The 26398-nt window shown below is 41.6% G+C and overlaps 1 protein-coding gene across 1 annotated transcript in view; it reads left to right on the plus strand.

The window, feature by feature from the left end:
* The first annotated feature begins 452 nt into the window (after nucleotides 1-452).
* Nucleotides 453-26398, plus strand: part of mob2a (MOB kinase activator 2a) — a 221389-nt gene continuing 195443 nt past the window's right edge. Inside the window, exon 1 of the mRNA XM_078220648.1 lies at nucleotides 453-740. Within this exon, the coding sequence (XP_078076774.1) occupies nucleotides 724-740 (17 nt within the window). The 5' untranslated portion in view covers nucleotides 453-723. The remainder of the gene's footprint in view (nucleotides 741-26398) is intronic.

The following is a 26398-nucleotide window of genomic DNA, read 5'->3' on the forward strand; positions in this document are numbered from 1 at the left end:
GGGTTTCCCCCGGGTGCTCCGGTTTCCTCCCACAGTCCGAAAGACCACTTAGATGGATTGGGCCATGCTAAATTCTTCCTCAGTGTACCCAAACAGGCGCCGGAGTGTGGCGACTAGGGGATTTTCACAGTAACTTTCATCGCTGTGTTAACGTAAACCTACCTGTGACACTAATGAATAAACTTAAAACTTTACAACACAACAAGTGATTAACTCTTCGAAAAGTGCTCAATTGGCTTCACGGTGTCTTGAGACACCTGGTGCTGATGAAAAGCGCTATGTGTGTGTGAGCCTTTCCATTCTCCTCAGGTAGGGAGGTTCCCCCCTCACCTGCTCTGGTGCTCACCTGGTGGCTTGGCAAGCAAGGAAACTACATTTCCCAGCGGGCGGCGGCGCTTCCGGCGGAAGCGGCCGGTGACCCTAGCAGGGGGCGGGTGGGCGGTTGAGTGTTTACTTCCGGTCTGGCTGGAAGCGCCTCATCGGCTGAGTGGAGTGTCTGTGGCCGGCTCCACAGTTCCAGCAGCTGGGGCTCCCTCCTTGCGCGCACACACACACACACAGAGAGCAGCCTCCTGACTGACACTCAGTCACTCACTCCACTTTAAATGCCTGCCGTCCCTCGCCTTTTGGCACGGCTTCCACTTTGATGGTGTGGGACTGCGCCGTGGAGAGGGGCTGGAGGAAGCTTGAAGAGGTGCCGGCGGCTCTTCAATCCGCTCAGCGATGGATTGGTTCATGGGGTGAGTGAAGGAACTTCGGAGAGAGACAGAGAGAAGCCCAGCCAACTGAAGGGAAATGGGGTTTGAGTGCAAGGAGCTGGCGGCTTGAGGCTGACCTGTTTGCCAGTCCTCCTCCTGCTGCCTCCTCTTTCATATAGTTCACCCTGGGCCGAAGTGAGGGCTGTTTCTGCCCTGACCTCGGGCTGGCAGAGGCACTCCATTGAATGACAGGGGAACAGTTTCTGTAACTTCGATCCTGCAGTAAGCTGAGAGGGACAGACAGCTCTTGTGTGTCCTTGCTGGGTGGGTGTTTAGTTTATTGGATTAACTTCTGTTTTATTATGATACTGCGGGCTGGCTAAAAAGTTTAAGTTTGTTTATTAGTGTCACAAAAAAAATCCCACGGTTACAGCTTCCACACTGAAATCATCGTTTTTTTTGTTTTAACTAATGAATGACTCGATCCGTTTGTTTAAAAACACTGAGCAGTGGTTACATTTTGTTTTCAAATAAGTAAGGGAGGCAAAGGTCCAAGTGCTGTCTACCTATTTATGGAGAAGGCTTACTATAAACTGCACATGATAGATGTTCGGGGAGGAGAAAAATATTTATAGTGTTTGTAAACCCGGTCATAAAATTGCCATGTCATGTCAGAGTACAGCAATTATGTTGGTATATTTTACCCAGCGAAGCCAATGGGTAATATTTTGAATACGTTTCCTTTTAATAATTTATCATAACCCTCTGTTTTGGAGGTGGTAATTCTTTATTGGCAGAGTTTAGACTTTGTGTAACGATGTTGTCCTGGCAATTCCTCCATTAGGATGTGACATGAAAAGCCTTTTGGGGACTGTTCTCTGGTTTGCTTTTTGCACAGTTATTTAATTCTACAAACTTGTTTATCAGCTTGCCCTGTTTATCTTACTCAAAATATGCACCTTTACAAGCAATGAGGAAATATTACAAGCTCCATTTAAAGTTTAGGTAGTAATATAAACTTTACCAGCTGTGCAGGTAAACATTGGGACTAGAATAATGCAGTGCATAAGAACATGGAGAGAAGCTGGAGTAGGCTATTTGGCCCCTCAACCCTGCTGTGCCAGTCAGCAAGATTGTGAGATTGTGGCTGACTTGATTATGACCTTAACTCCCCTTTCCTGCCCTCCCACCCCCCCCCCCCCCCAACTCCCTTGTTGATCAAAAATTTGTCTAATTCATTCTTGAATATATCATAGAAATAGAATCATAGAAACCCTACAGTGCAGAAGGAGGCCATTCGGCCCATCGAGTCTGCACCGACCACAATCCCACTCAGGCCCTACCCCCATATCCCTACATATTTACCCGCTAATCCCTCTAACCTACACATCTCAGGACACTAAGGGGTAATTTTAGCATAGCCAATCAACCTAACCAGCACATCTTTGGACTGTGGGAGGAAACCGGAGCACCCGGAGGAAACCCACGCAGACACAAGGAGAATGTGCAAACTCCACACAGACAGTGACCCAAGCCGGGAATCGAACCCAGGTCCCTGGAGCTGTGAAGCAGCAGTGCTAACCACTGTGCTACCGTGCCGCCGAGATATTCAGTGACCTAACCTCCACTGCTCTGTGGAAAAGATTTTCAAAGATTGACAACTCTCTGAGAGGAGTCATTTCTCCTCATTTCCATCTTAACTTATTTTGAAACTGTGCCCCCTTGTTCTAGATTCCCTATGAGGGGAAATGACCTCTTGACATCTAGCCTGTCAAGCCACCTCAGAATCTTAAGTGTCAATTCAACTCATCCTTCTAAATTCCATTGAGTATAGGCCGAAGCTGCTCAACCTTCAAGATAGAATCATGAGCTCAGAAATCAACCTAGTGAACCTCTTCCGAACTGTTACCAAATGTGACTAAATCCCCTCTTAAATAAGGAAACCAAAACTGTAAACAATACTCTAGATGTGAGTTCAAAATTGGGACAGTATCTGACGACAGGTTAGTCGGACAACGCTATGACAGTCTTATGCACATAACATCATACTTTTTAGTCCGTGTCCCAGGCTCTTCCATCACTATGCCAAGATTTTCACCCTCAAACTGAATGTGAAATTCTATCCTGTTATGATCACTTTTTTCACGAGGATCCTTTACAATGAGATCATAAATCAATCCTGTCTCATTGCATTTACCAGATCTAAAATGGTTTGTTCCCTGGTTGGTTTCAGAATGCATTGTTCTCAGAAACCAATACACTGTGAATTCATCTCAAGGCTATCTCTGGGAAGTTGACCTGTCCAATCTGTACGAATCGTGCTATCCTTCTTACAAATCCCCTTATTTCTAGCTTTGTAAACTCTTACACAGTGTACCGACTGGGGCCTATAAACTGCTCCCACCAGTGAATTATTTCTTCTTGCTGTTTCTTATCATAACTCAAATTGATTCTACATCTTGATCGTTTCCTTTTACTGTATAGTTCTCGTCCTTTACCCCACCTCCTTTTACATTTTTCCTACCGTTCCAAAATATCAAATATCTTTGAATATTCACTTCTCAGATTTGGTCACTTTACAACCATGTCTCTGTAATAGCTATCATTATCAGATCCATTTATTTCTATTTGTGCTATCAATTGATCTATCTTGTTAGGAATGCTGCATGCATTCAGTTAAAGAGCCTTTAGTTCTGACTTATTCCCATTTTTCCCAGCACAGACCTATTTGTTCGTGCACTCTTATGTTTAAATGCCCTGGCCCTTCCTGATGCACATTGTTTATCAATACCTTTTTGTTACTCTGGACAATTGCCTTGTCTTTGTGAACTTTTTGAATCTTTCCACACATGGACCCACTTCCCAACTATTTTGGTTAAAACTTTCTATGGCTCTCGTTATACAATTGACCAGGGCACTGGTCCCAGCACAGTTCAACTGAAACTTGGCCTGATGATACAGTTCCCTCTTACTCCATAACCAATGCCAGTGCCCATGAATCAAAATCCATTTCCCCCACATCAATTTTTATAATTCTGAAGAGGAGATAGAGTATAATCTGATACTGCACAGATGAACAGGTGTAATTTTATGGAAATATTTCAGTTTGGTATCATTGTCCTTGATTGCATAGCATTGCATTCCGATAACTCCGTCATCCTGAGTATTGTTATAAAATATTATTTGAATGCAACATTTTCTTGACTTTAATTGGCATATTTGATCATTTGTTCTTTCTCAGAAGTCTTAATTGGTATTGTACTTTTTGCCAAATTTTGGAAAGAACTTTTATGATATAAATGAAGGCGTTAATTTCTCTGTGACACTCCTCAGAGAACAGGTCAGAAAAATCATTAATGCGATTGAACAAATTGGAAACATGAAAGTGAATGATCCTGGAATATACTAAGCAGCGTAAACTTCCAATTTCCAAAATTACATTTATTGTTCAACATTGGTAAAGAATAAACTTGGATCAGATTTGAAGGGGTGTGGTAACATCCTGGTTTTGTTACTGCACTAGTAATTCAGCCTAATGATCAAGAGCCCAGAGTTCACATCCCATTATGGCGTCTGGGGAATTTGAATTCAGTTAGTTAATTATATAAATCTGGAATAGTGACCATGAATTATGAAGATTATTGTAAAAACACAACTGGTTCAATAATGTCCTTTTGTGAAGTAAGTCTAACATCTTTAACTGGTCGAGCTTACATGTGATTCCAGACCCACAGCATTTTGCTGCCTCTGAAATGGCCTTGCAAGCCACTCCGTTTCAAAACAGCTACATTTTAAAAAAGACTGAGTGGTCTACCTGGTGTTGATTTCAGCATCGTGACAAAGGCACACCCTGCCTGGTCGACCCTGCAGAAATCTCCTCGCTAACATCGGGATACTTGAATAAAAATTGAGAGAGTGCCTCACAGCCTAGTTAAGGGACAGCCTGACAACCAAATGTGCAAAGAATCGTATCTTTCAACCAATATCCCTGGCTCTTCCATCACTTATTGCTGGCTATGCCATCTCCCACCTGAAGAACAGACACACCAAACCTGATGGCACACTGCTGTATAGTTGGGTAAGAGTGGCCCTGCAATTCCTCAACATTGACTCTGGACCCCATGAAACCTTGTGATGTCAGGTCCAACATGAGCATGGAAATCTCCCGCTGTTCGCCATCTATCATGGGTGTTCAGCAACAGCAAAATAATATTCCATCATAATCTGTAAACACATGGTCTGGCATATCGCTCGCTCTTGTCATTACTGCCAAGGCAACAGACTGACTCTTGTGCAATGAGGAGTGGAAATGAGCATGTCAGGACCATAAGACAGAGGAGCACAATTAGGCCACTCGGCCCATCAAGTCTGCTCCGCCATTCAATCATGGCTGATATTTTTCTCCTGCCTTTTCCCCATAACCCCTGATCCCCTTTTTAATCAAGAACCTATCTATCTCTGTCTTAATGACACTCAATGACCTGGCCTCCCGATGCTGGGACCACAGCTTTTCACAATATACATTAATGATTTGGAAACAGGAACTGAAGGCACTGTTGCTAAGTTTGCAGATGATGCAAAGGTATGTAGAGGGACAGGTAGTATTGAGGAAGCAGGCAAAAAGTTCCACAGATTCACCACTCTCTGGCTGAAGAAGTACCGCCTCATCTCTGTTTTAAAGGATCGATCCTTTAGTCTGAGATTGTGCCCTCTGGTTCGAGGTTTTCCTGCCAGTGGAAACATCCTCTCCACGTCCACTCTATCCAGGCCTCGCAGTATCTTGTAAGTTTCAATAAGGTCCCCCCTCATCCTTCTAAACTCCAACAAGTACAGACCCAGAGTCCTCAACTGTTCCTCATTCGACAAGCTCTTCATTCCAGGGATCGTTCTTGTGAACCTCCTCTGGACCCTTTCCAAGGCCAGCACATCCTTCCTTAGATATGGGGCCCAAACTGCTCACAAAACTCCAAATGGGGTCTGACCAGAGCCTTATACAGCCTCAGAAGTACACCCCTGCTCCTGTATTCTAGCCCTCTCAACGTGAATGCTAACATTGCATTTGCCTTCCTAACTGCCGATTGAACCTGCACGTTAACCTTAAGAGACTCTTGAACAAGAACTCCCAAGTCCCTTTGTGCTTCTGATTTCCTCAGCATTTCCCCATTTAGAAAATAGTCTATACCTCCATTCCTCCTTCCAAAATGCATAACCTCACACTTTTCCACATTGTATTCCATCTGCCACTTCTTTGCCCACTTCTGAGCCTGTCCAAGTCCTTCTGCAGCCCCCCTGCTTCATCAATACTACCTGTCCCTTTACATATCTTTGTATCATCTGCAAACCTAGCAACAGTGTCTTCAGTTCCTCCTTCCAAATCGTTAATGTATATTGTGAAAAGTTGTGGTCCCAGCAGCGACCCCTGAGGCACACCACTAGTCACCGACTCCCATCCTGAAAAAGACCCCTTTATCCCCACTCTCTGTCTTCTGCCAGTCAGCCAATCCTCTATCCATGCCAGGATCTTACCCTTAACACCATGGGCTCCTTAACTTATTTAACAGTTCCTATGTGGCACCTTGTCAAAGGCCTTCTGGGAATCTAACTAAATCACGTCCACTGGTTCTCCTCTATCTAATTTCCTAAGAACTCTAACAGATTTGTCAGACATGACCTCCCCTTGACGAAGCCGTGCTGACTCAGTTCTATTTTATCATGCACTTCCAAGTACTCCGCGATCTCATCTTTAATAATGGGCTCTAAAATCTTGCCAATGACTGAAGTCAGGCTAACTGGGCTATAATTTCCTGTCTGCTGCCTCCTTCCACTAAACAGCGGTGTTACATTAGCTACTTTCTAGTCCTCCGGGACCCTTCCTGCCTTCAGTGATTCCTGAAAGTTCACTACCAATGCCTCCACAATTTCCTCAGCTATCTCTTTTAGAACCCTGGGGTGTAGACCATCCGGTCAAAGTGATTTATTCACCTTCAGACCTTTCAGTTTCCCCAGAACCTCCTCCTTAGTGATGTCCACTACACTCACCTGTGCCCCCTGACTCTCCTGGAGCTCTGGCATCCCACTGGTGTCTTCCACCATGAAGACTGATGCAAAATAACTATTCAGCTCCTCTGCCATTTCTTTGTTTCCTATTATTGCTTCTCCAGCCTCATTTTTCAGTGGTCCAATGTCTATTTTTGCCTCTCTCTTACCTTTTGTATATTGGAAAAAAAAAACTCTTCCTGTCTTCTTTTATATTACTAACTAGCTTACACTCATATTTCACCTTCTCCTCCCTTATTGCGTTTTAATTGTCCTCTGCTTGCTTTTAAAGGCTTCCCAACCCTCTGGCTTCCCATGAATCCTCACCACTTTATATGCTTTTTCTTTTGCTTTGGAAATTAGCATGTTAGGACCAGCACGAGGCAAACCTAAAAACGATCTGCCACCCTGGTAAGGCTGCGACACAGAACAATGTGCAACCTCAGCAGTAAAAAGACATGCTGTAGACAGAGTTAAGTGATCCCACTACGAATGGGACAGAGCATAGCTCTGCTGTCTTGCCACATCAAGTCATGAATGGTGGTGGACAATTCAACAACTAATGGCAGCAGCAGAGGAAATAATTCATGTGAGAGCAGTTTATAGGCCCCAGTAGGTACACTGTGTGACAGTTTATAAATCACAAAATAATGGGGGCTTGTAAGAAAGATATTACAATAATCGTGTTTGAACATTCCCATCCTCAGTAAGCGGGGAGTTCAGTTTGTTGGTGCAAAAGACAAGGCTGAAGTATTTGCACTCCTCCATCTCGGCCTCCTCCTGAGATCCTACCATCGCAGATGCCAGTCTTCAGCCAATTCTACTCACTGTACATGATAAGCAATGGCTAAGTGTGCAGGATACAGCAAATGTTATGGGTCTTAACAATATCCTGGCATTACTATTACTGAATCCCCTATCACCAATACCTGAGGGTATCCATTGACCAGAAACTAACTTTGTCAACTGTATAAATATGGTGGCTACAAGAGCAGGTCAGGCTGGGAACTTTACAGCCAATAACACAGTTACTGACTCCCCCATAGCCCTCTTCCACCAACAAGCACACATCAGGAATGTGATGAACGCATAAGAACTAGGAGCAGGAGTAGGCCATTGGGTCCCTTGAGCCTGCTCCGCCATTCAATAAGATCGTGGCTGATCTTTTTGTGGACTCAGCTTCACTTACCTGCCCGCTCACCACCCTTAATTCCTATACTGTTCAAAAATCTATCTATGCCTTAAAAACATTCAATGAAGTAGCCTCAATTGCTCATTGGGCAGGAAATTCCACAGATTCACAACCCTTTTGGGTGAAGACGTTCCTCCTCAACTCATTCCTAAATCTGCTCCCCTTTATTTTGAGGCTATGTCTCCTAGTTCTGGTTTCACCCGCCAGTGGAAACAACCTCCCTGCTTCTATTTTATATACTCCCTTCATATTTTTATATGTTTCTGTAAGACCCTTCCTCATTCTTCTAAATTCCAATGAGCATAGTCCCAGGCTACTCAGTCTTTCCTCATAAGCCAACCCTCTCAACTCTAGAATCAACCTAGTGAATCTCCTCTGCACCCCTTCCAGTGCCAGAATATCCTTTCTCAAGTAAGGAGACGAAAACTATGCACAGTACTCCAGGTGTGGCCTCACCAGCACCTTTTACAGCTGCAACATAACTTAACTGTTTTTAAACTCCATCCCTCTAGCAATGAAGGACAAAATTCCATTTGCCGCCTTAATTACCTGCTGCACCTGCAAACCAACTTTTTGTGATTCATGCACAAGGACACGCACGTCTCACTGCACAGCAGCATGCTGCAATTTTTTACCATTTAAATAAGAATCCATTTTGCTCTTATTCCTACCAAAATAGATGACCTCACATTTACCAACATTGTACTCCATCCGCCAAACCCTTGCCCACTCACTTAAACTATCTGTATCCCTTTGCAGACTTTCAATGTCCTCTGCACACTTTGCTGTACCACTCATCTTCATGTCATCTGCGAACTTTGACACACTACACTTGGTCCCCAACTCCAAATCCTCTACATAAATTGTAAACAATTGCAGTCCCAACACTGATCCCTGAGGCACACCACTAGTCACTGATCGCCAACCAGAAGAACACCCATTTATGCCCACTCTTTACTTTCTGTTAGTTAACACTCCACTTGCCTGGATGGCTGCAGCTCTTATAACACTCAAGGAACCCAACATCATCCAGGTCAAAGGAACTTGCTTGATCGGCACCAAATACACTAGTGTAAATATTCAGTGGTGCACTGTGGCCGCAGTGTGTACCATCTGTAAGATGCACTACAACAACTCTCCAATGCTTCTTTGGCAGTGCCTCCCAAACCATCAACCACCTACCAGATTAGGGCGCTTTTTATTCAAATTCAGATCTTTAATTTGTCATATCAGTTTTCACGTTAGTTGCTAACTGGATAGCATTTATAAGCTGAATAAGTAGATATCAAAATTCAACTTAAATTGCTTGTACTCGAATAAATAATGAAATATATATTTGTTTTTAAATGATACTTAACATTTGAAACTTACAATCTGGAGTTCAATATATAGAAGTTAAGAACTGAACAATGGGTGACAAATGGGACATTAGTGGACATGTATGTTAGGCCTCATTGATAGATTTGACTTCTCCACTGTAACATAAATGAAGAGGGCACTCCGTAGAGTGCATTTTTTGCCGTACCATGTTATTTCAATTATGCAGCTTTTCATTGAGGCTTTTCTGGTTGATGTTCCATCACTGCAAAGCTGGAAAAAGTCTTTCAGAGCTTCTGTCTCAGAGGAGTCTTCAGGCCAATTCACATCCAACAACATGCTTTGAAAACTCTGCTCACATTTTGACAGCTGTGACAAATTGCACTACAGAAGTGGACACAATGCAGAGCATTCCAAAACAACCTACAACATTTTTTTAAAAAAAAGTCAATTTGCCCTATATCCCAATGGTCATAAACCCTTAAGAAAAACTCCACGATTCAAGTCCACATCTTCACCAAAATCTGGTTGGTCCTTCCTTGGCCCATACTCTAAGTGTACTAAGTTTTGTTGAAATCTGCCCATTAGCTTTTGTGATATATTGTTTACAAATTGGTGGAAACATTAACTTGATCCGTCTTCAGTGGCAGAGGCAATAATGCTGGTGAACGTAACTTCCAGTGCTTATTTGTGGAAGTTTTTAATATTTATGACGTGGAGGAATTTTATTAGAATGATCTCTTTCTTACTGGGCTTTCATTTTGGATTATCTCCTTGAGAAGTTAAGGTGTGGAATTAAACAAGTAGCTCTTCATGTTGTGGATCCTCATTAATTAATTAATAGCTGCCAGTGTACTGCAACATCTCAGTTACAAAGTTATTTTTGATTCCATTTCCTGTTACTTATCAAGCAGGTATAATATCACAGCACATACAATAGTTATGGCATTTCCCTTGAACATTGCACACTGATTAAATGGGTGCATATTTAAAGGTAAAAAGTGAGTTGTCTGGTTTACCATTGAAAAGTTTGCCTGTTAAATCATCAATTTCTATATCTCGATGGGATGCAATGTGATTGTTAAAAGCTGATAGTGTGAAAGCTATAATGAAATAGCTAGTTTTGGTATTTTGAAATTGAATCTACTGAAAAACGCTACCTGTATTTTATGTTTGCATCTTCAATGCATGTTTGTTAATTCTATTTAAAAGTTGCTCATGGGAGAGGGATAAAAGTCAGGTTAATTTCATCTGTGCTTAAAAAAAATAATTTTGGTAATGTGTAACCAATTGTCTGCAATACCTTTAAAATACCAATGGTGTATTTCTTGAATTTAATTGAATACTTGGTAACTTTACATTCAGTGCAGTGTAGAATTATTATTAAAGTAGGGTCTTCCAATTGTGATTTCTGTTAAATGATGTCGGAGACTTGATACAGAAGTAAACGTGACAGATTTATCAGTACAAGTTTGGACAGACAGTATTGCATAATTTGATCCCTTGACTTAACCATCTATTTTAAGAGTAGGGTACTTTTCTGTGTTTTGTTTTCCTGCTTATTTCTTTACTTTCCTTTATGCTGTTATCTCAACAGAATTATATCTAATGTCCTATTAATGTATAACAAGCATTAATAGAATTCTGGTTTGTGATCTCAGCAGCAGAGATCAAAGGCAACTTGAAGTACTGATAAATTGTAGGATGTTTCAGCGCGCACGTTTCTGAAGCAGTTCTGCTGGTGCCTAATGCTTTAGAACTGCCTACGATAGTGGGAAAGATTTGCTCTGAGATGGTATCATGTGTATACCTTGTTTTTTGAAAATGGGATAATCAGAACCAATGTAATTGTGCAGCAGATGAAAGTTTAGTTGGGTTTAGATTTTCTATTAGTCTTGTGTGGGAAATTAGGTGAGCTGTTCTTTTCTATTATTCTGACTTGAAGAGACTGTCACATTTTTCCCTTGTTTTGCTTTATTACTGGAATAGAAACACACTTTTCTTCATCGCTTTTCTGAATTGATAATGGTTTGTTTCCCCACTTTCCAGTCTGATAGATGTGGTACAGCTTGAGGTTTGATAACACTAACCTGAGTTCAACAAATAGGAGGGAATACATTGGTAAACTGCTTTTTTTTTTTTGCTATGTGATGAAATCTTTGCAGTGATTATTTTCAATGGGATAGTTGAAAACTGGGGTTGATTGACCACTTGGAGAAGATTGTTGTAATTGAGTGATTTTTGTCTGTCTTCAGTAGAAAGTTTCTCAGATATTAGCAGAAATGAAATGAATACTTGTATGTTTTGTGGTAAATCTGCTGTCAGGAGTGACACTGACCAATGTGGATCTGGAAACTTCCTGATTTTGATATCCAGTCTTTATGTTCAGTATGTTGATCTCAGCTGGAGCATGAGTGTAAGTATTCAAATTGATTTCACCCCCCCGTTGACAAGAAAGGGAATACAAAATCAGCCATGATTCTAACATGTAATTGTTATCCAGAGATATCTGTTAGAAAATGGATATTGAGTGAATACAGATCATACTCTGTTATGATGCCCACTTCTGCCATGAGTCAGGCAATATCTATTGTTGAGATTTTTATACAATTAATGGCTACCTGGGTGAGTTCTTGGAGAACTGTCAAATCCATGAACAATACCTTTTTGAATCTTTCCTTTTTGGAAAACAGAAAACATAAAAGGGAACATTTAACCTGTTGTGTCCAATATTTAAATTTGAATACATTTTTAAAATATCTGAAGTGTATCTCCAATGACACTTTGCATTTGCAATGATACGTCATAGATAATTTAAAGCGTTAAATGTACTGTCCCAAGTTTGCGGTCCTTTCCATTCCTGTCTCCTGGCTCAGTTTAACCATTTTGTATATAAATTTAATGGAAGTTGAGTACTTCATCAACCAGATATCAAAATGGGGGACGTTAACTTGAAGTAGATAATAAATTTGAATATGGTAGCTTTAAAGTTGTAGTTATCATTCTGCTGCACAATGCATTTATAGTGAATAAAGAAGCAAATAAAAATGCTTAAAAAAACATCTTTGCTAGATTGAACTATTTTACCCTCAGTGTACTTGTACTTTTAATTAATGTGGCATAATAGTTGGATTAAATCTACGGGGTTTGTGAAGTAAATGCTGCTTTTCTTTTAAATTTCAGAGTGCAGGAGTGGTAAGACTTGTGTTTGTGACAAGGAAGTGTTAGGAAATGGTTAACTAGATTATCAAAGCTCATTAGGTATTCAACTGGGAGGAGAACTGGGCATTCATTCAGGGATTGATGGTAGATGTGGCTCAGACGGATGTACTTTAATCATTAATGCAATGTTATATTCATATGTCGGATATTTAATGCGTGATTTGGCAATCATATCTCCTCTTAAATGTCTGGTTGCTGTAAATGATACAGAGCCTTTGTTGTTCAAAGTTTCCTCTGACTCATGATTTATCTGTGTTGGGTTCACCTTGTCAGCTCCAGAGGATTTAATCCATTTTAAGCCTAAAAGAAAGTTTAAAATTCAAAACTTCCTGCTGCCGCCATCCTTTATTTTTTTTGTTCGTGCCTTTGGCATTTCAATGAGAGACTGCTATTTATTGTTCGTCTCCCTTTCAGAGCAAAGTTTATTTTGACAATAGCTTTTAAGTTAATGTACTTTAGAAAACTGGAAATGTAATTTGGCAATGTTTCTTTTTTGATTTGTTACTTACCTAATGCTACTCCAAATGCTGAGATGGAAATGGGGTTTGGGAGTGAATGCAAGTAGCGATGCAATATCTTTGTAATACTGTTTCTGGTGACCGCTGAAATATCTGAAAATGTATGCAAAGTTCTCTTGCCAGATATCCAGGAGAATTGTTTTCCACTTCTGGTTAAAATGAAGCAATGCATCAGCTCCCTACTTGTCTTTGGGTGCTAGCCATGGCTCAGTGGCAGCACTCTGACCTCTGAATCAGAACATTGTGGGTTAAGTTGCATTCTGGAAATTGCGCACAATCTAAGCTGAAAGTCCAGTGCAGTACATTATTGTACTATCAGAGGTGCCAACTTTCAGGTGAGACATTAAACATCTTCCATCTCTGATGGACTTAAAGTCTGATTCCACTGTATAGAAGAAGAACAGGGGAACTCTCCCTAGTATCGTGGCCATTATTAACAATATTATTAAAATAGGCTACCTGGCCATTATCATATGCTATTTGTGAGACTTTGCTAAGTATAAATTGTGACACGTTTCCCCACAAGTTTGTTTGTTTATTTATTCATCACAAGTAGGCTTACATTCACACTGCAATGAAGTTACTGTGAAAATCCCCTAGTCGCCACACTCCGGCATCTGTTCGGTAGATTGAGGAACAATTTAGCATGACCAATCCACTTAACCTGCACAGTCCACCTCACCTGCACATCTTTGGACTGTGGGAGGAAACTGGATCACCCGGAGGAAACCCACGCAGAAGCAGGGAGAATGTGCAAACTCTACACAGACAGGGACCCAAGTCGGGAATCGAACCTGGGTCCCTGGAGCTGTGAGGCAGCAGTGCTAACGACTCTGTCACCCCCAATGTGGAAGTGACTTTAAAAGGTATTTAATTGGCTATAAGAAACTTTGGGACCCCAAAGTTTTTATTTGCGTCAATTCTATCTAAACATTTACAATTTCAAACTCGCTGTTCACATTAATTAACTATGAGCCTAACCTTCCTTCGTGTTTGGGGAAGTTCCATATAGGCCTTGGATCATGAAATAGTTCAGCACAGTAGCCTTAGATTGGTATTCTGCATGACGCTTAACTTGAGAAAATAGTCCTGCACTGCTTGATGCAGAGTGCTATGTAACTGCAAACTCGTGGAAACCTGCTCAAACTTAAAAATTAGTTAGAGAGTCTACTATGCATTTTTAATTGTCAAAAGTGCCGACAGGACAGAGTAAGCAGTAGAGGTTCTATGTTTTTTTTTAAGTATGCATGCGCAAAGCCCTCTTTTCCGTTACTTGAAAGCAGTTTGATTTCTTGTTTAAAATAGTCTTTCATTTTCATTTGCTATATGATGGCAAGGTTTCAAGATAATTCTTCACCTACTGTAGGTATTTAAAAACATGCATCTCTACTTTGGATATACTCTGTTACATTTTTAATTTGGTGTAAAATTGAACCTCAGTGATACTGAGAACTAATAGTTATGGGTCATTCGATGAGTGACAACATTGTGTCTGCTCATGTACTCAGAGACAATAAATCATAGATCATAAAACAGTGAGGGTGGAGAAGAAATTGAGGGAAAAAAATTGAAATGCTGTTGTAGGAAAAGAGGAAAAATATATAATAAAACCCAAAGTGGGAATCTTGAGAAATGAAAAGTGAGCAAAAGTTAAGTTTGCTGCAAGTGATGACTTGCAATTTATTTAGCACCTTAGTGAAACTTCTCGAGGTGCTTCACAGGATCATTACCAAACAAAATTTAGCAAGCAGATCGGCCTAAAGAACAACAGAAAGCAAGCATTTATTTTATTCTTGGAGAAGGTTTAAATTGTGTAGATAGAAACAGACTTCACTACATGCTGGCACAGTACCAACTTGCTACAATGCTATCAGAAGCTTCTGTACACTTTAGGAGGGAGGTTTTATTTGTCAACTGTCAGAGGTCATAATCTCCCGATTAAGTACAAAGTTTAAACATCATGTTTACATTTGTATTAATGACCCAAAATTATGCGTATGCTTTAGCTTATTTTACAGCTTTAACTGATTTTGGATGTGGGAATTAAAGGAAAACTAGATGCCATCATTTGAAAATTGGACGACTGATTAAATATTGATACTGCATAGGGCTTGCAGCTAAACTAGACTGCTATGTTAGCAAAATTGCATATTTTGTCTTGCCACCAGAAGGCTCCTGAGTGTTCTGCAGCATGGGAAGAAGCTATACCAAAAGGATGCTACAGTTAAGATTCGAAGAAGCCTTGGGAACCATTGGTGCAGCTGTTAGTTATAGTTTGCACCTTTATAGTTTGCAGCTCACAAAGGAGCCCTGGGAGTTGATCGATGCAGTTTGGGGAACTGAGAAGGTGGTGGAAGGTTACGGATTCGGTGCTGGAGAGAGGTAGGGCTCAGAAGAAGCCCTGTGAGTCATTTATAGCTTGGTGCAGCTGGGTCACTGGAGTTCGGAGAAATGCAGGGACAAAGCCAGTTTAGTGAAACTAGTGGTCTGCAAAAGAGTTTGCCAACAATAGAAGCAGGAGCTTTGTTAATCCCCTGGCACACTGTCTCATAGAACATAGAACAGTACAGCACAGAACAGGCCCTTCGGCCCACGATGTTGTGCCGAGCTTTATCTGAAACCAAGATCAAGCTATCCCACTCCCTATCATCCTGGTGTGCTCCATGTGCCTATCCAATAACCGCTTAAATGTTCCTAAAGTGTCTGACTCCACTATCACTGCAGGCAGTCCATTCCACACCCCAACCACTCTCTGCGTAAAGAACCTACCTCTGATATCCTTCCTATATCTCCCACCACGAACCCTATAGTTATGCCCCCTTGTAATAGCTCCATCCACCCGAGGAAATAGTCTTTGAACGTTCACTCTATCTATCCCCTTCATCATTTTATAAACCTCTATTAAGTCTCCCCTCAGCCTCCTCCGCTCCAGAGAGAACAGCCCGAGCTCCCTCAACCTTTCCTCATAAGACCTACCCTCCAAAGCAGGCAGCATCCTGGTAAATCTCCTCTGCACTCTTTCCAGCGCTTCCACATCCTTCTTATAGTGAGGTGACCAGAACTGCACACAATATTCCAAATGTGATCTCACCAAGGTCCTGTACAGTTGCAGCATAACCCCACGGCTCTTAAACTCCAACCCCCTGTTAATAAAAGCTAACACACTATAGGCCTTCTTCACAGCTCTATCCACTTGAGTGGCAACCTTTAGAGATCTGTGGATATGGACCCCAAGGTCTCTCTGTTCCTCCACAGTCTTCAGAACCCTACCGTTGACCCTGTAATCCACATTTAAATTAGTCCTACCAAAATGAATCACCTCACATTTATCAGGGTTAAACTCCATTTGCCATTTTTCAGCCCAGCTTTGCATCCTATCTATGTCTCTTTGCAGCCTACAACAGCCCTCCACCTCATCCACTACTCCACCAATCTTGGTGTCATCAGCAAATTTACTGATCCACCCTTCAGCCCCCTCCTCTAAGTCATTAATAAAAATCACAAAGAGCAGAGGACCAAGCACTGATCCCTGTGGCACTCCGCTAGCAACCTGCCTCCAATCCGAAAATTTTCCATCGACCACCACCCTCTGTCTTCGATCAGGAGAAGTAATTGAACCATTGGGAGGTGAGTAGACATTGAGAGTCAGAGCGACTTTCAAAGGAATTCAAAGGCTACATCTTCAAAAGTGAAGAATTGAAATCACCCGTGAGAGACAGAGTTCTCCTGTTTTTCACGCCCCTCTACCGCTGCCAGCGCGAACAGGCAATTTGGCGCTCAGCCAAATCTCCATTCACAGTAGCAGGACGGGATAATCCCAGCCGCGGGTGAGGTCAGAGAATTCTGGCCAGAGTTTCAATGAGATTTTGTGACTCTGATATCTGGGTGGACTACTGAGAAATTCATGGAATCTGTCTTGGTTGCATCTGTTGTTTAATGTGCAGTGGGTGTGTTTGACTGTTAATTCATATTTACCTCCTGTTAATTCTGAATGTCAGAGTGTAAGATAGATGTTGTAGATTTTTTTTTACTTTTTGACTTTGTACAGTGAAGCCTCTTTTGTTTGTTTTGAAACCTTGGAATTGTGCAGCTTTGTTATTTTCGTTGGTAACTGGGTTTTCAGATTTTGTCCACTTGCAACAAAAAGTTAATGGTCCCGAATTGGTTCGTTATACATGGGAAATAAAATTATCTGAACCTTTAAGTTTCAATGAGATTGGGTGATACACTCCAATTAAAATATTGGTGTAAGTTTGATTTCTCAGAGAAATTAAATGCTCGCCACAATCTTTTTATTAGTTCGATTTGTTGGACATGTGTGCACCTGTTTAATTTTGTTTACTAACAATGCTTGGCTGCACTCCTGTAATATTTTTCTTCCTTTATTGAACTGATTGCTTGTAGTTAATGTGAGGAAATAGATTATTTATTATTTCTATAATGGATATCCCAAAGAGCAGCTGTGGCTTTTATCCATCTCAGACTAGCCTGTGTGTAGATTTTTATTGTTGCACCGTTAGAACATCCGGTCAAATCAAACTACTTGTAAATAATTTGGTCATAGAATTCCTACAGTACAGAAGGAGGCCATTCGGCCCATCGAGTCTGTACCGACCACAATCCCACTGAGGTTCTGTAACCCCACGCATTTACCCTGCTAATCTCCCTGACATTAGGCTCAATTTAGCATGGCCAATCAAACTAACCCGGAGGAAACCCACGCAGACACAGAGTAAGTGCAAGCTCCACACAGACAGTGACCCAAGGCCGGAATTGAATCTGGGTCCCTGGCGCTGTGAGGCAGCAGTGCTAACCACTGTACCGCCCATAAAATTTCACCATTTGCAGGGTGGGATTTGAACCCAGGGTCCGAGAGCATTTCCCTGGGTCTCTGGATGTTAGTCCAGTGACGACACCATCGCCTCCCATTCCTCTTACACTGTTCATTTTTAAAATATATTTAAAAGTGCATATTTTGTGCTATACATATTAGCGTAGAAAGCAATGAATTGCACGATCAATACATTTGCAGCCGAGCTAACACAATTATTAAATGTTGCAATATTTTCAAAAGAAGATTTAGAGGAAGGGTTATGTAACAGAATGATGACCTTGTGCTAGTCAGGGACAATAATGCTTATTTGTTTACAAATTAATTCACATTCTCTTTCTCCCAGTTTTCATCTGTTCCCTCTTTGAAACTTTACACCCACAATCAATTTAAGGACAGAAACACAAATACTGAGCAGAACTGATTTTTGTCTATGATGTGGTGATGCCGCCGGTGGACTGGGGTGGGCACAGTAAGAAGTCTCACAACAGCAGGTTAAAGTCCGACAGGTTTATTTGGAATCACGAGCTTTCGGAGCGCTGTTCCTTCATCGGGTGAGTCCCTGATGAAGGAGCAGCGCTCCGAAAGCTCGTGATTCCAAATAAACCTGTCGGACTTTAACCTGGTATTGAGATTTTTATCTAGTTACTGGAGCTAGAATTTGGAAATACTAAAAGTTATCTTACTAGTATTGCTTGATTACTCGTCCATCTCAGTTAGAGAATATGTTGGAATGCCACACCAGAAACCAAATTTATCATTATTACAGGGATGCAAGATCAAACTCTCCCTTTTCAGCATTTCGACCTAAAGTTGCAAAAAGAAAGCTGCTTGGGTTGGATTTTTAAAAAATATATTGAAGTTTGGGCTGGTGAATAAGACCGTATTACAGTGGAATTTGAGAGCTCTTTAAAGTTATTGTTCTGCATCTAATTATACACTGTACCAAATGACCAGTACTCATAACTCCTATTTGAGGATTCCTTGTGCAGAGTTTGCACTATTGAATAAAAATCTTCATAAAGCACTAAGTTTGTTGTAGTATAAAAATGCTTCCTGTTCTAGAAGCAAATTTACCAATAGTTGACCACTTGTTACAGGAAACTGGAAGCTTTGCCACCTGTGTGACGACAGAATAAGCTGCCTAAAAATGCCTACAGATTTAGATATCCTTCAAATAACATTTCATACATACAGCACACCCTGCTTCCACCACTCCTTCAGGCAGGAGAAATTCACTCCTGGATGTTTTGCAATTATTTTCTGTCCAATATCTGATGCTTTAGCTCAGCATCATAGCTATAATGTTGGCAGTATTTCATAAATTTTAGGATCAGATCTAGGAACTTTCCAATAATGGGACAAAAATACTAAATTACATTGTCCTACCTGTTCCATGCACGTGTAGTTTGGTTTCTTGGAGGAAAAACCGTTGTAGAATTACTAGCACCAGGCTACTGCAATTTACAAGATTCTACTTCAGTTAAGTGTTGCTGTGAACTTATTAGTTTGTTACAAAGCTGCGATCTGTGTTAAATTTTTAGCCTAACAACACCAGGTTAAAGTCCAACAGGTTTATTTGGTAGCAAACACCACTAGCTCCTTCGTCAGGTGGAGTGGGAGATCTGTTCACAAACAGGGCATACAGAGACACACACTCAATTTACAGAATAATGATTGGAATGCGAGTCTTTACAGCTAATCAAGTCTTAAAGGTACAGACAATGTGAGTGGAGAGAGCATTAAGCACAGGTTAAAGAGATGTGTATTGTCTCCAGACAGGACAGCTACTGAGATTTTGCAAGCCCAGGCAAGTTGTGGGGGTTACAGATAGTGTGACATGAACCCAAGATCCCGGTTGAGGCCGTCCTCATGTGTGCAGAACTTGGCTATCAGTCTCTGCTGAAACTGAAAGCAATTTTTGTGAGTGACCCCCCAATATTTCCTGTAACTTTAGGAAGAGAGTCCTTCCTCAGAATGGCCCTGATTATTGGGTATGTTATCTGTGGTAATTTGTAGTCTTAGCACATCAGAGAGTCGGTGAATAATGTCTTTGTGTTGCCAGTAATCCTAGTCTTTTTTAAATACACAAATGTAGAGAATAATGTTAGTATACCTGTACACCAAAACCTTAAGTAAAATAACATGGTTAGTGCTACTTACAGTTTAAAAATATGAGTAAATCCTGTTGTACTATTAGTGATATAAATATTTTGCAAAGTATTTTGTTGGGATTGGGCAACTCTTGCTTGTCCTCGGGAGGTTAATAGCAGCTGGGTGGGGTGAGCACTACAGGCCTTGATTTGCTCAGTTTCACATCTGCTGCATTACATGTTATAATCTACAGAACCAATAGTTTCCTCAGAGAACTACTTGTTTAAAGGCCCTGGCTAAAATGAAACCACTTCAGTGTGGTTTCAAGCTGACTGATGCACAATTATTTTTGCGCTTAGAATTTAGATCACAAAGCCACTATGTAAAAGTCACTGGCAAGATATGAATGTTCCATAAACTACATGACCTGCTGCCTCATATGGAACATTTACTCTTAGCTAGCCATTAATAAAGATTTGTATATTAGGACTTATTAACCAAGACTGTATACTTTCAAGAATGCAGTCATGCAGCAAATCACATTGAGTTATTACAGACCTTTGAGGTCATAATTTCAAGTTGTATGAATTTCTTGGGGTATAAAAACAAATTAGGCCAAGTGTTAGTAAAACTGCTGTACATGTTGGGGAAGCACTTGGTATAATTAATGTGCGTAAAGGTTAAAAATGGTCCCATTTTTGAGTTATTGGTGTATTTATAACCAGCATAAAGTCTCAAAAAGGTCTGAAATAACACATGGCCATGCGTTTAATGAGACTCATTAGTTTTCATCATGTAAAGTAAGTGTGTGAATGTTTGGACTGAAAATCCAGTTACGAGACAGACGCATGACCACCTGCTGTATCTTAAACCCGTTTGAAATGCATGGTGACTTGTAAATTATTTCATAATTGTACAGAGTTGATTAACAGTTGGTGTTTGGTTGCATTTTACGAGCATATGCCATGCCATTGATTTGCTGATTGTACATGCCAATTGTGGGTCTCAAACATGTGCATAATGGCAGCCATTTTGTGATATGTGCACCATGATCATTTGGTCTGTATAGTGCATTTAATTTAAGGTGAGATTTCTTTTAATTTAGAACTGTTTACTATTTTTATCATTTTATTTTTAAAACTTTGCATGTAAAGGCAGTACCAATAAGCCACCACGTCCTGCTTGTAAGTTTCCAGTTAGCTGCTGTCTTGGAGGAAAACAATAAGCAGAAAGCAAGGTGCTTTTAGCTGTTAAGTGAATGAGGCACCTTTTCTTTCCTTTGCACATTCAGGAAGGAGTTTGGGAATCTTAAACATGAAGTGAGCTACCCTCTTTGATGGGATGATGTATGGGTTGGGGAGTTAAAAAATACTTGGAGATGAGTAAATCAGCTTGGTTCATCTTAATTCATCCATCCAGAACAACTTTTCAATCAGGCTGTCTAGTTTTTTATTGTAAACTGATTTCACATACTGATCTTGGCCCTCAACCCTATTTTAAGCAGTCATTTTCGGTATGATGAATTTCCTGATATCAATGCTAAAACTATCTTTTACCCATTACCTGGGCACCAGATTAGGTCAGTCCACCTCTGATGCCTATTCGATCACATCATACATGATCTTTACCTCAACTCCATTCAACAATTTTTGATCAATCTCCCTTGATATCATTATCACGGTACGGTAGCACAGTGGTTAGGTACGAGCGGCACGGTAGCACAGTGGTTAGCACTGCTGCTTCACAGCTCCAGGGACCTGGGTTCGATTCCCGGCTTGGGTCACTGTCTATGTGGAGTTTGCACATTCTCCTCGTGTCTGTTGGGTTTCCTCTGGGTGCTCCGGTTTCCTCCCACAGTCCAAAGATGTGCGGATTAGGTTGATTGGCCATGCTAAAATTGCCCCTTAGTGTCCTGAGATGCATAGGTTGGAGGGATTAGCAGGTAAATATGTAGGAATATGGGGGTAGGGCCTGGGTGGGATTGTGGTTGGCGCAGACTTGATGGGCCAAATGGCCTCTTTCTGCACTGTAGGGATTCTATAATTACCTAACAAATATATCAATCTTAGTCTTAAATTTTAATTGACCCACAGCTTCTTGGGGGAATATGTTATAGATTGCCATTACCTTTTGTATGGAAAAATTACATTTGAGTTTGATCCTGCAAGGTGGTACAGCATTCTACCTCGTGAGACGATGGTTTGTACTGTGGTGGTCAACTCTTGTGTTAAGCATCGCCTTGGGCCCGATTTTACCAAAACTTCGCGCCTGTTTTCGGGCGCGAAATCACGGTAAAATTGGGCGCCGGGCCTTTAACGCGATCTGCACCCGATTCCGAGCAGATCGCGGCTTTATTGACACCCGAGACCCGTGCCCGAATCGGGTGGCCCGACGATTTAAATGCATTTGCATGCATTTAAAGCGACTTAATGAACCGCGCGCCCAACTCTACCGCCAAATCACACTTTACTGTCTTCTGGCCCGTTCCGCATCCGCGCTGTAAGCGACCTGCAAAATAAAAGTCTGAAGTCGTCGCTGCAGCTTCTGAAGAGCGGGGTCAGAGCCTCCAATGGCTCTCTGAACCAGGTCATCCTCTGGTTGGGGGGAGGGGGGTGATGTTTCATCCTCTGGGGGGGGGGGGGGGGGGGGGGGGTGACGTTTCATCCCCGGGGGGGGGGGGGTTCCGCTGCCAGTCTGCGGCCGATCCCTCCTCCCCACCGGAGGAACGATTCCCTCTGCTGGAGTGGCCGCATACTTCAAACACCAAGACTGTCATCATTCACCTCAGTGGAATGCAACAGTACCACACTTTCTTTGCACCATCTGTTCAGGGCACTGATGCAGAATGAAACGACCAGGGTAAATGCCAAAGACTAAGTAGATTTGTGATATGAGCCATGTTCGTCCCGAAGGAGTAAATAGAAGGATAAATAATCTTGAGTTATTCATTTGGATCTGAGTTGTCTCTTGGTACCCCAGCGAGGATGGTGTGTTTTTTGCACTGCTGAAGCAGCTTTACATTGATAATTCCCACTGTTTGTTCAAGTTCACTCAGTTGACCAGCGGAACGCTGAGGTGAATGATGACAGTCTTGGTGTTTGAAGTATGCAGCCACTCCGGCAGAGGGAATCGTTCCTCTAATGGGGAGGAGGGATCGGCCGCAGACTGGCAGCGGGGGACCCCCCCCGCCCCGACCAGAGGATGACCGTCAGAGAGCCGCTCTTTCCGCTTTTTTCTTTCGTGCCCAGGCGCGCTCTGTCAGATGTTTTTCGAACTGCGCATGCGCAGTTCAGAGCTCCGATCGGTCCGCCAGCGCGAATCGGACCAGAGCCGGCAAAACACGTATGGTCGTGCTGGAAAGAGGATTCCAGGCGCGGATCTATTTGACGCCCGGATTCGGCACTTAGACTCAAAATGGTAAAATTCCCCCTCTTGTGTTGCTCAGGAGCTGCAATCTCTGCTGAATTTTCTATGATGGAAGACAGTGTGCTGAGAAGGTTCCTGATTCGCTGGCCTCTGTTTTTTTAGGGCCATTTGTCCACCAGCTGAGCTTTTCTTTTCTGCTTGGCTTTTTCAATGCCTTCCAAACTGTCAGCTTCCAGAGTTTAGGGCCGTCAGTAACTGTCTCCCAGATGTCAATGTCCATCATCTTCATATCTCCTTTGCAGGTATCCTTGTAGTAGAGGAATGGATATTCAAGAAAGAGGTCGTAACCAGTTCAACATACTTTCTGTTTGGGTGCGCCTGCCATCCAATCAATGAATGTGACTGAGTCAGCGCAGACGTAGTTGACTTCGTGATGAGGGTATGCTAATGGAATTGGCATGTTTTGGGATCTCTGAGTTGGCAACCTTGTTCTGCCAAGAGATGCCGAGCAGATTCTGAGACAGTCTTCAGCTTTTTCTCCCATCTATCATGTGTTGTCCAGATCTCGCCACTGTAGAGGAGTGCACTGAGAATGCAGGCTTGATATACTCAGTTTTTCTGATGCGTATTTTGATTTCGGCATCAAGTACCAGAATTTTGGTGATTGCAGAGCCTAGATATGTGACGATATCATCTATTTTCCAGCATTACATTGAACTTTACAGGTGTAGGAGAGTCTGTCCATTTGCTGCTGAAGTTGTTCCTTGGTAAGGAATGTTAGTGTGACATTGTCAGTACAGAGCGACTCTCTGATGAGGACTTGGCGCACCTTTATCTTGGATCTTAATCGAGCAAAGCTGAACGGCTTTCTGTCAGTTCTGGTATGTAAGTGGACACCTTCTGAGCTGAAGGCATGTGACTGCAGCAAAGAAAAGAATATGCTAGAGTGTCGGTTCCAGAACGCAACCCTGTTTGACCCCACTGCTAATCTGGAACGGTTCTGATGTTGCCCATCGTAGCTGATCTTACCTATCATGTTATAAAGAGATCACATTGAGCAGCTTCAGTGGGCAACCAATTTTCTCTGGCAGCTTAGAGACCACTCTTGCTCACATGGTTGAATGCCCTGGTGAGATTGATGAAGACGATATGTAGTGATCTTTGTTCATGGCATTCCTCCTGTAGTTACTGGGCGAGGGAGATCTTTCACGCGGAGATGACGCTGGGATTTGGGATAGATGCGTTTAGCCAAGATCTGCAATCTGATGAGGGTAACACTGGCAAATACTTTTCTCACAATGCTCAGCAGGACAAATGCTCGATATTTGTTGCAATCGCTGTTGTCGCACTTGTTCTTGTACAAGATTATGACCCTGTAATCCTGAATAGTCTAGCTCTAATTTTAAGACTGCACCCTATTATTTTGGATACCCTCCATCGACAAAATAATTTATTTATATCTACCCTATTCAATTCCATTATAACTTAAATTAATTAAGACGTTTGGAACCTTAATTTCCCTGTCTTATTCCCACAGTTTAATTTAAAGCAGAATTCCAGAATAACTTTTTCCATACCATTTACTATCTTGTATATCAGTTATGGCTCAGATGATTGCACTCTAAGCTCCATGTTAGAACATTGTGGGTTTAAGCCCCACTCCAGGACATGTTTTTTTAAAATCAAGATTTTATGCCATTCTTGAAGTTACAAAGCCACTGCTCTGAGTGGACTGGGCAAATGCAAAAATTCATCTCCTGTTTCCTCCAAAAACCAAGTTCAAATTCCAATTTTATCGAACTCATGGCCCCCACAAAGAGAGGAACAAGATCCAAGCTGACAAGATAAGGCATTGTGTCAAATCTTGGGCTTGATCCAATGGTTGATCTTCGCCAAAAAGCTGAGGCCCACTCTAGGACTTGTTTTTTTTAATTTCAAAAATATACTTTATTCATATGTAATCTGAAAAAAAATTACAGAAACATTTTCAATCATAACAGTAAAAAGCGTTTATATTGACATTTTCCCTGAGATCAAAAATTACACTGTGTTCAGTCCAAGAACGTTACATATATTTCAATACCATCCCAAAGTTCTTTATGAAACCAGAACTTATTGAGCATAGTAATCTAGGCTGACACTTCATTGTAGTATTAGATAAGTGCTGCACTGTCAGAGGTGCTTTCTTTCAGATGGAACGTTAAACTGAGGCTCCCAATGGGGAAGGTGAAAGATCTTGTGATATTATTTTGAGGAAGAGTATGGAAGTTATCTCAGGAGTCCTGGTGAATAGTTAGCCCTCAGACAGCATCATAAAATGCAAATGACCTGTTCATTATCACATTGCTGTTTGTGGGAGTTAGCTGTGTGCAAAATAGCTGCCATGTTTCCAACATTTATAACAGTGAATGCACATTAAAAGTATTTCATTGGCTGTTAGCACTTTGGGGCATATTGTTTATTTTATTTTTTGTATGATATCACCTCTCAGACACCACCCTTGCCAGCTGAAAATCCATAAATCTCTCTTGTCTTCTCTCGTTACTCTGAAACTAATACTGTTCTTTGCATTCTTGAATGTCTCCCCAGTTTCTTGCTGACCAGGCCAGCATGCAGTGTTGAAGATGCAGTTTGGTCAGAACAGCTTGATCATGACTTCCTAATTTGTAATCGACTTGTTTATGCTATGCAGCTCAACTTCTTATTGGATTGGCTAATTGATGCTCAGCATTGGTTGGATGTGTTGAGCATCAATGCCATTATATTTATGAGCACTCTTTCAGTCCCCGGCCTAGATAATTAAATCATAAAATATGTATGTCATTGTTTTATGCCTAAATGCTATACCTTGTATTTGCATTTAAATAGCATGCACCATTATTCCATTTGCTTGTATATTTAATTTTTTTCTCTTTATGGCTTCTACTTTAAATTGCAATATTATGTCTCTTGGTTTGCCAATGTCTGTAGACTTGACCAATTTGTAATGAGTTTCTGAATCCAAGACACTGAGGTCAATTAGAAGTAATAGTGATCCAACATCAAGAGTGATCATGGGTGGCACAGTGGTTAGCACTGCTGCCTCTTAGCGCCGGGGACCCGGAATCAATTCTGGCTTGGGTCA

This window comes from Mustelus asterias, chromosome 9 (genome assembly GCF_964213995.1).
Source record: "Mustelus asterias chromosome 9, sMusAst1.hap1.1, whole genome shotgun sequence".
In the NCBI taxonomy this organism is placed as follows: domain Eukaryota; kingdom Metazoa; phylum Chordata; class Chondrichthyes; order Carcharhiniformes; family Triakidae; genus Mustelus; species Mustelus asterias.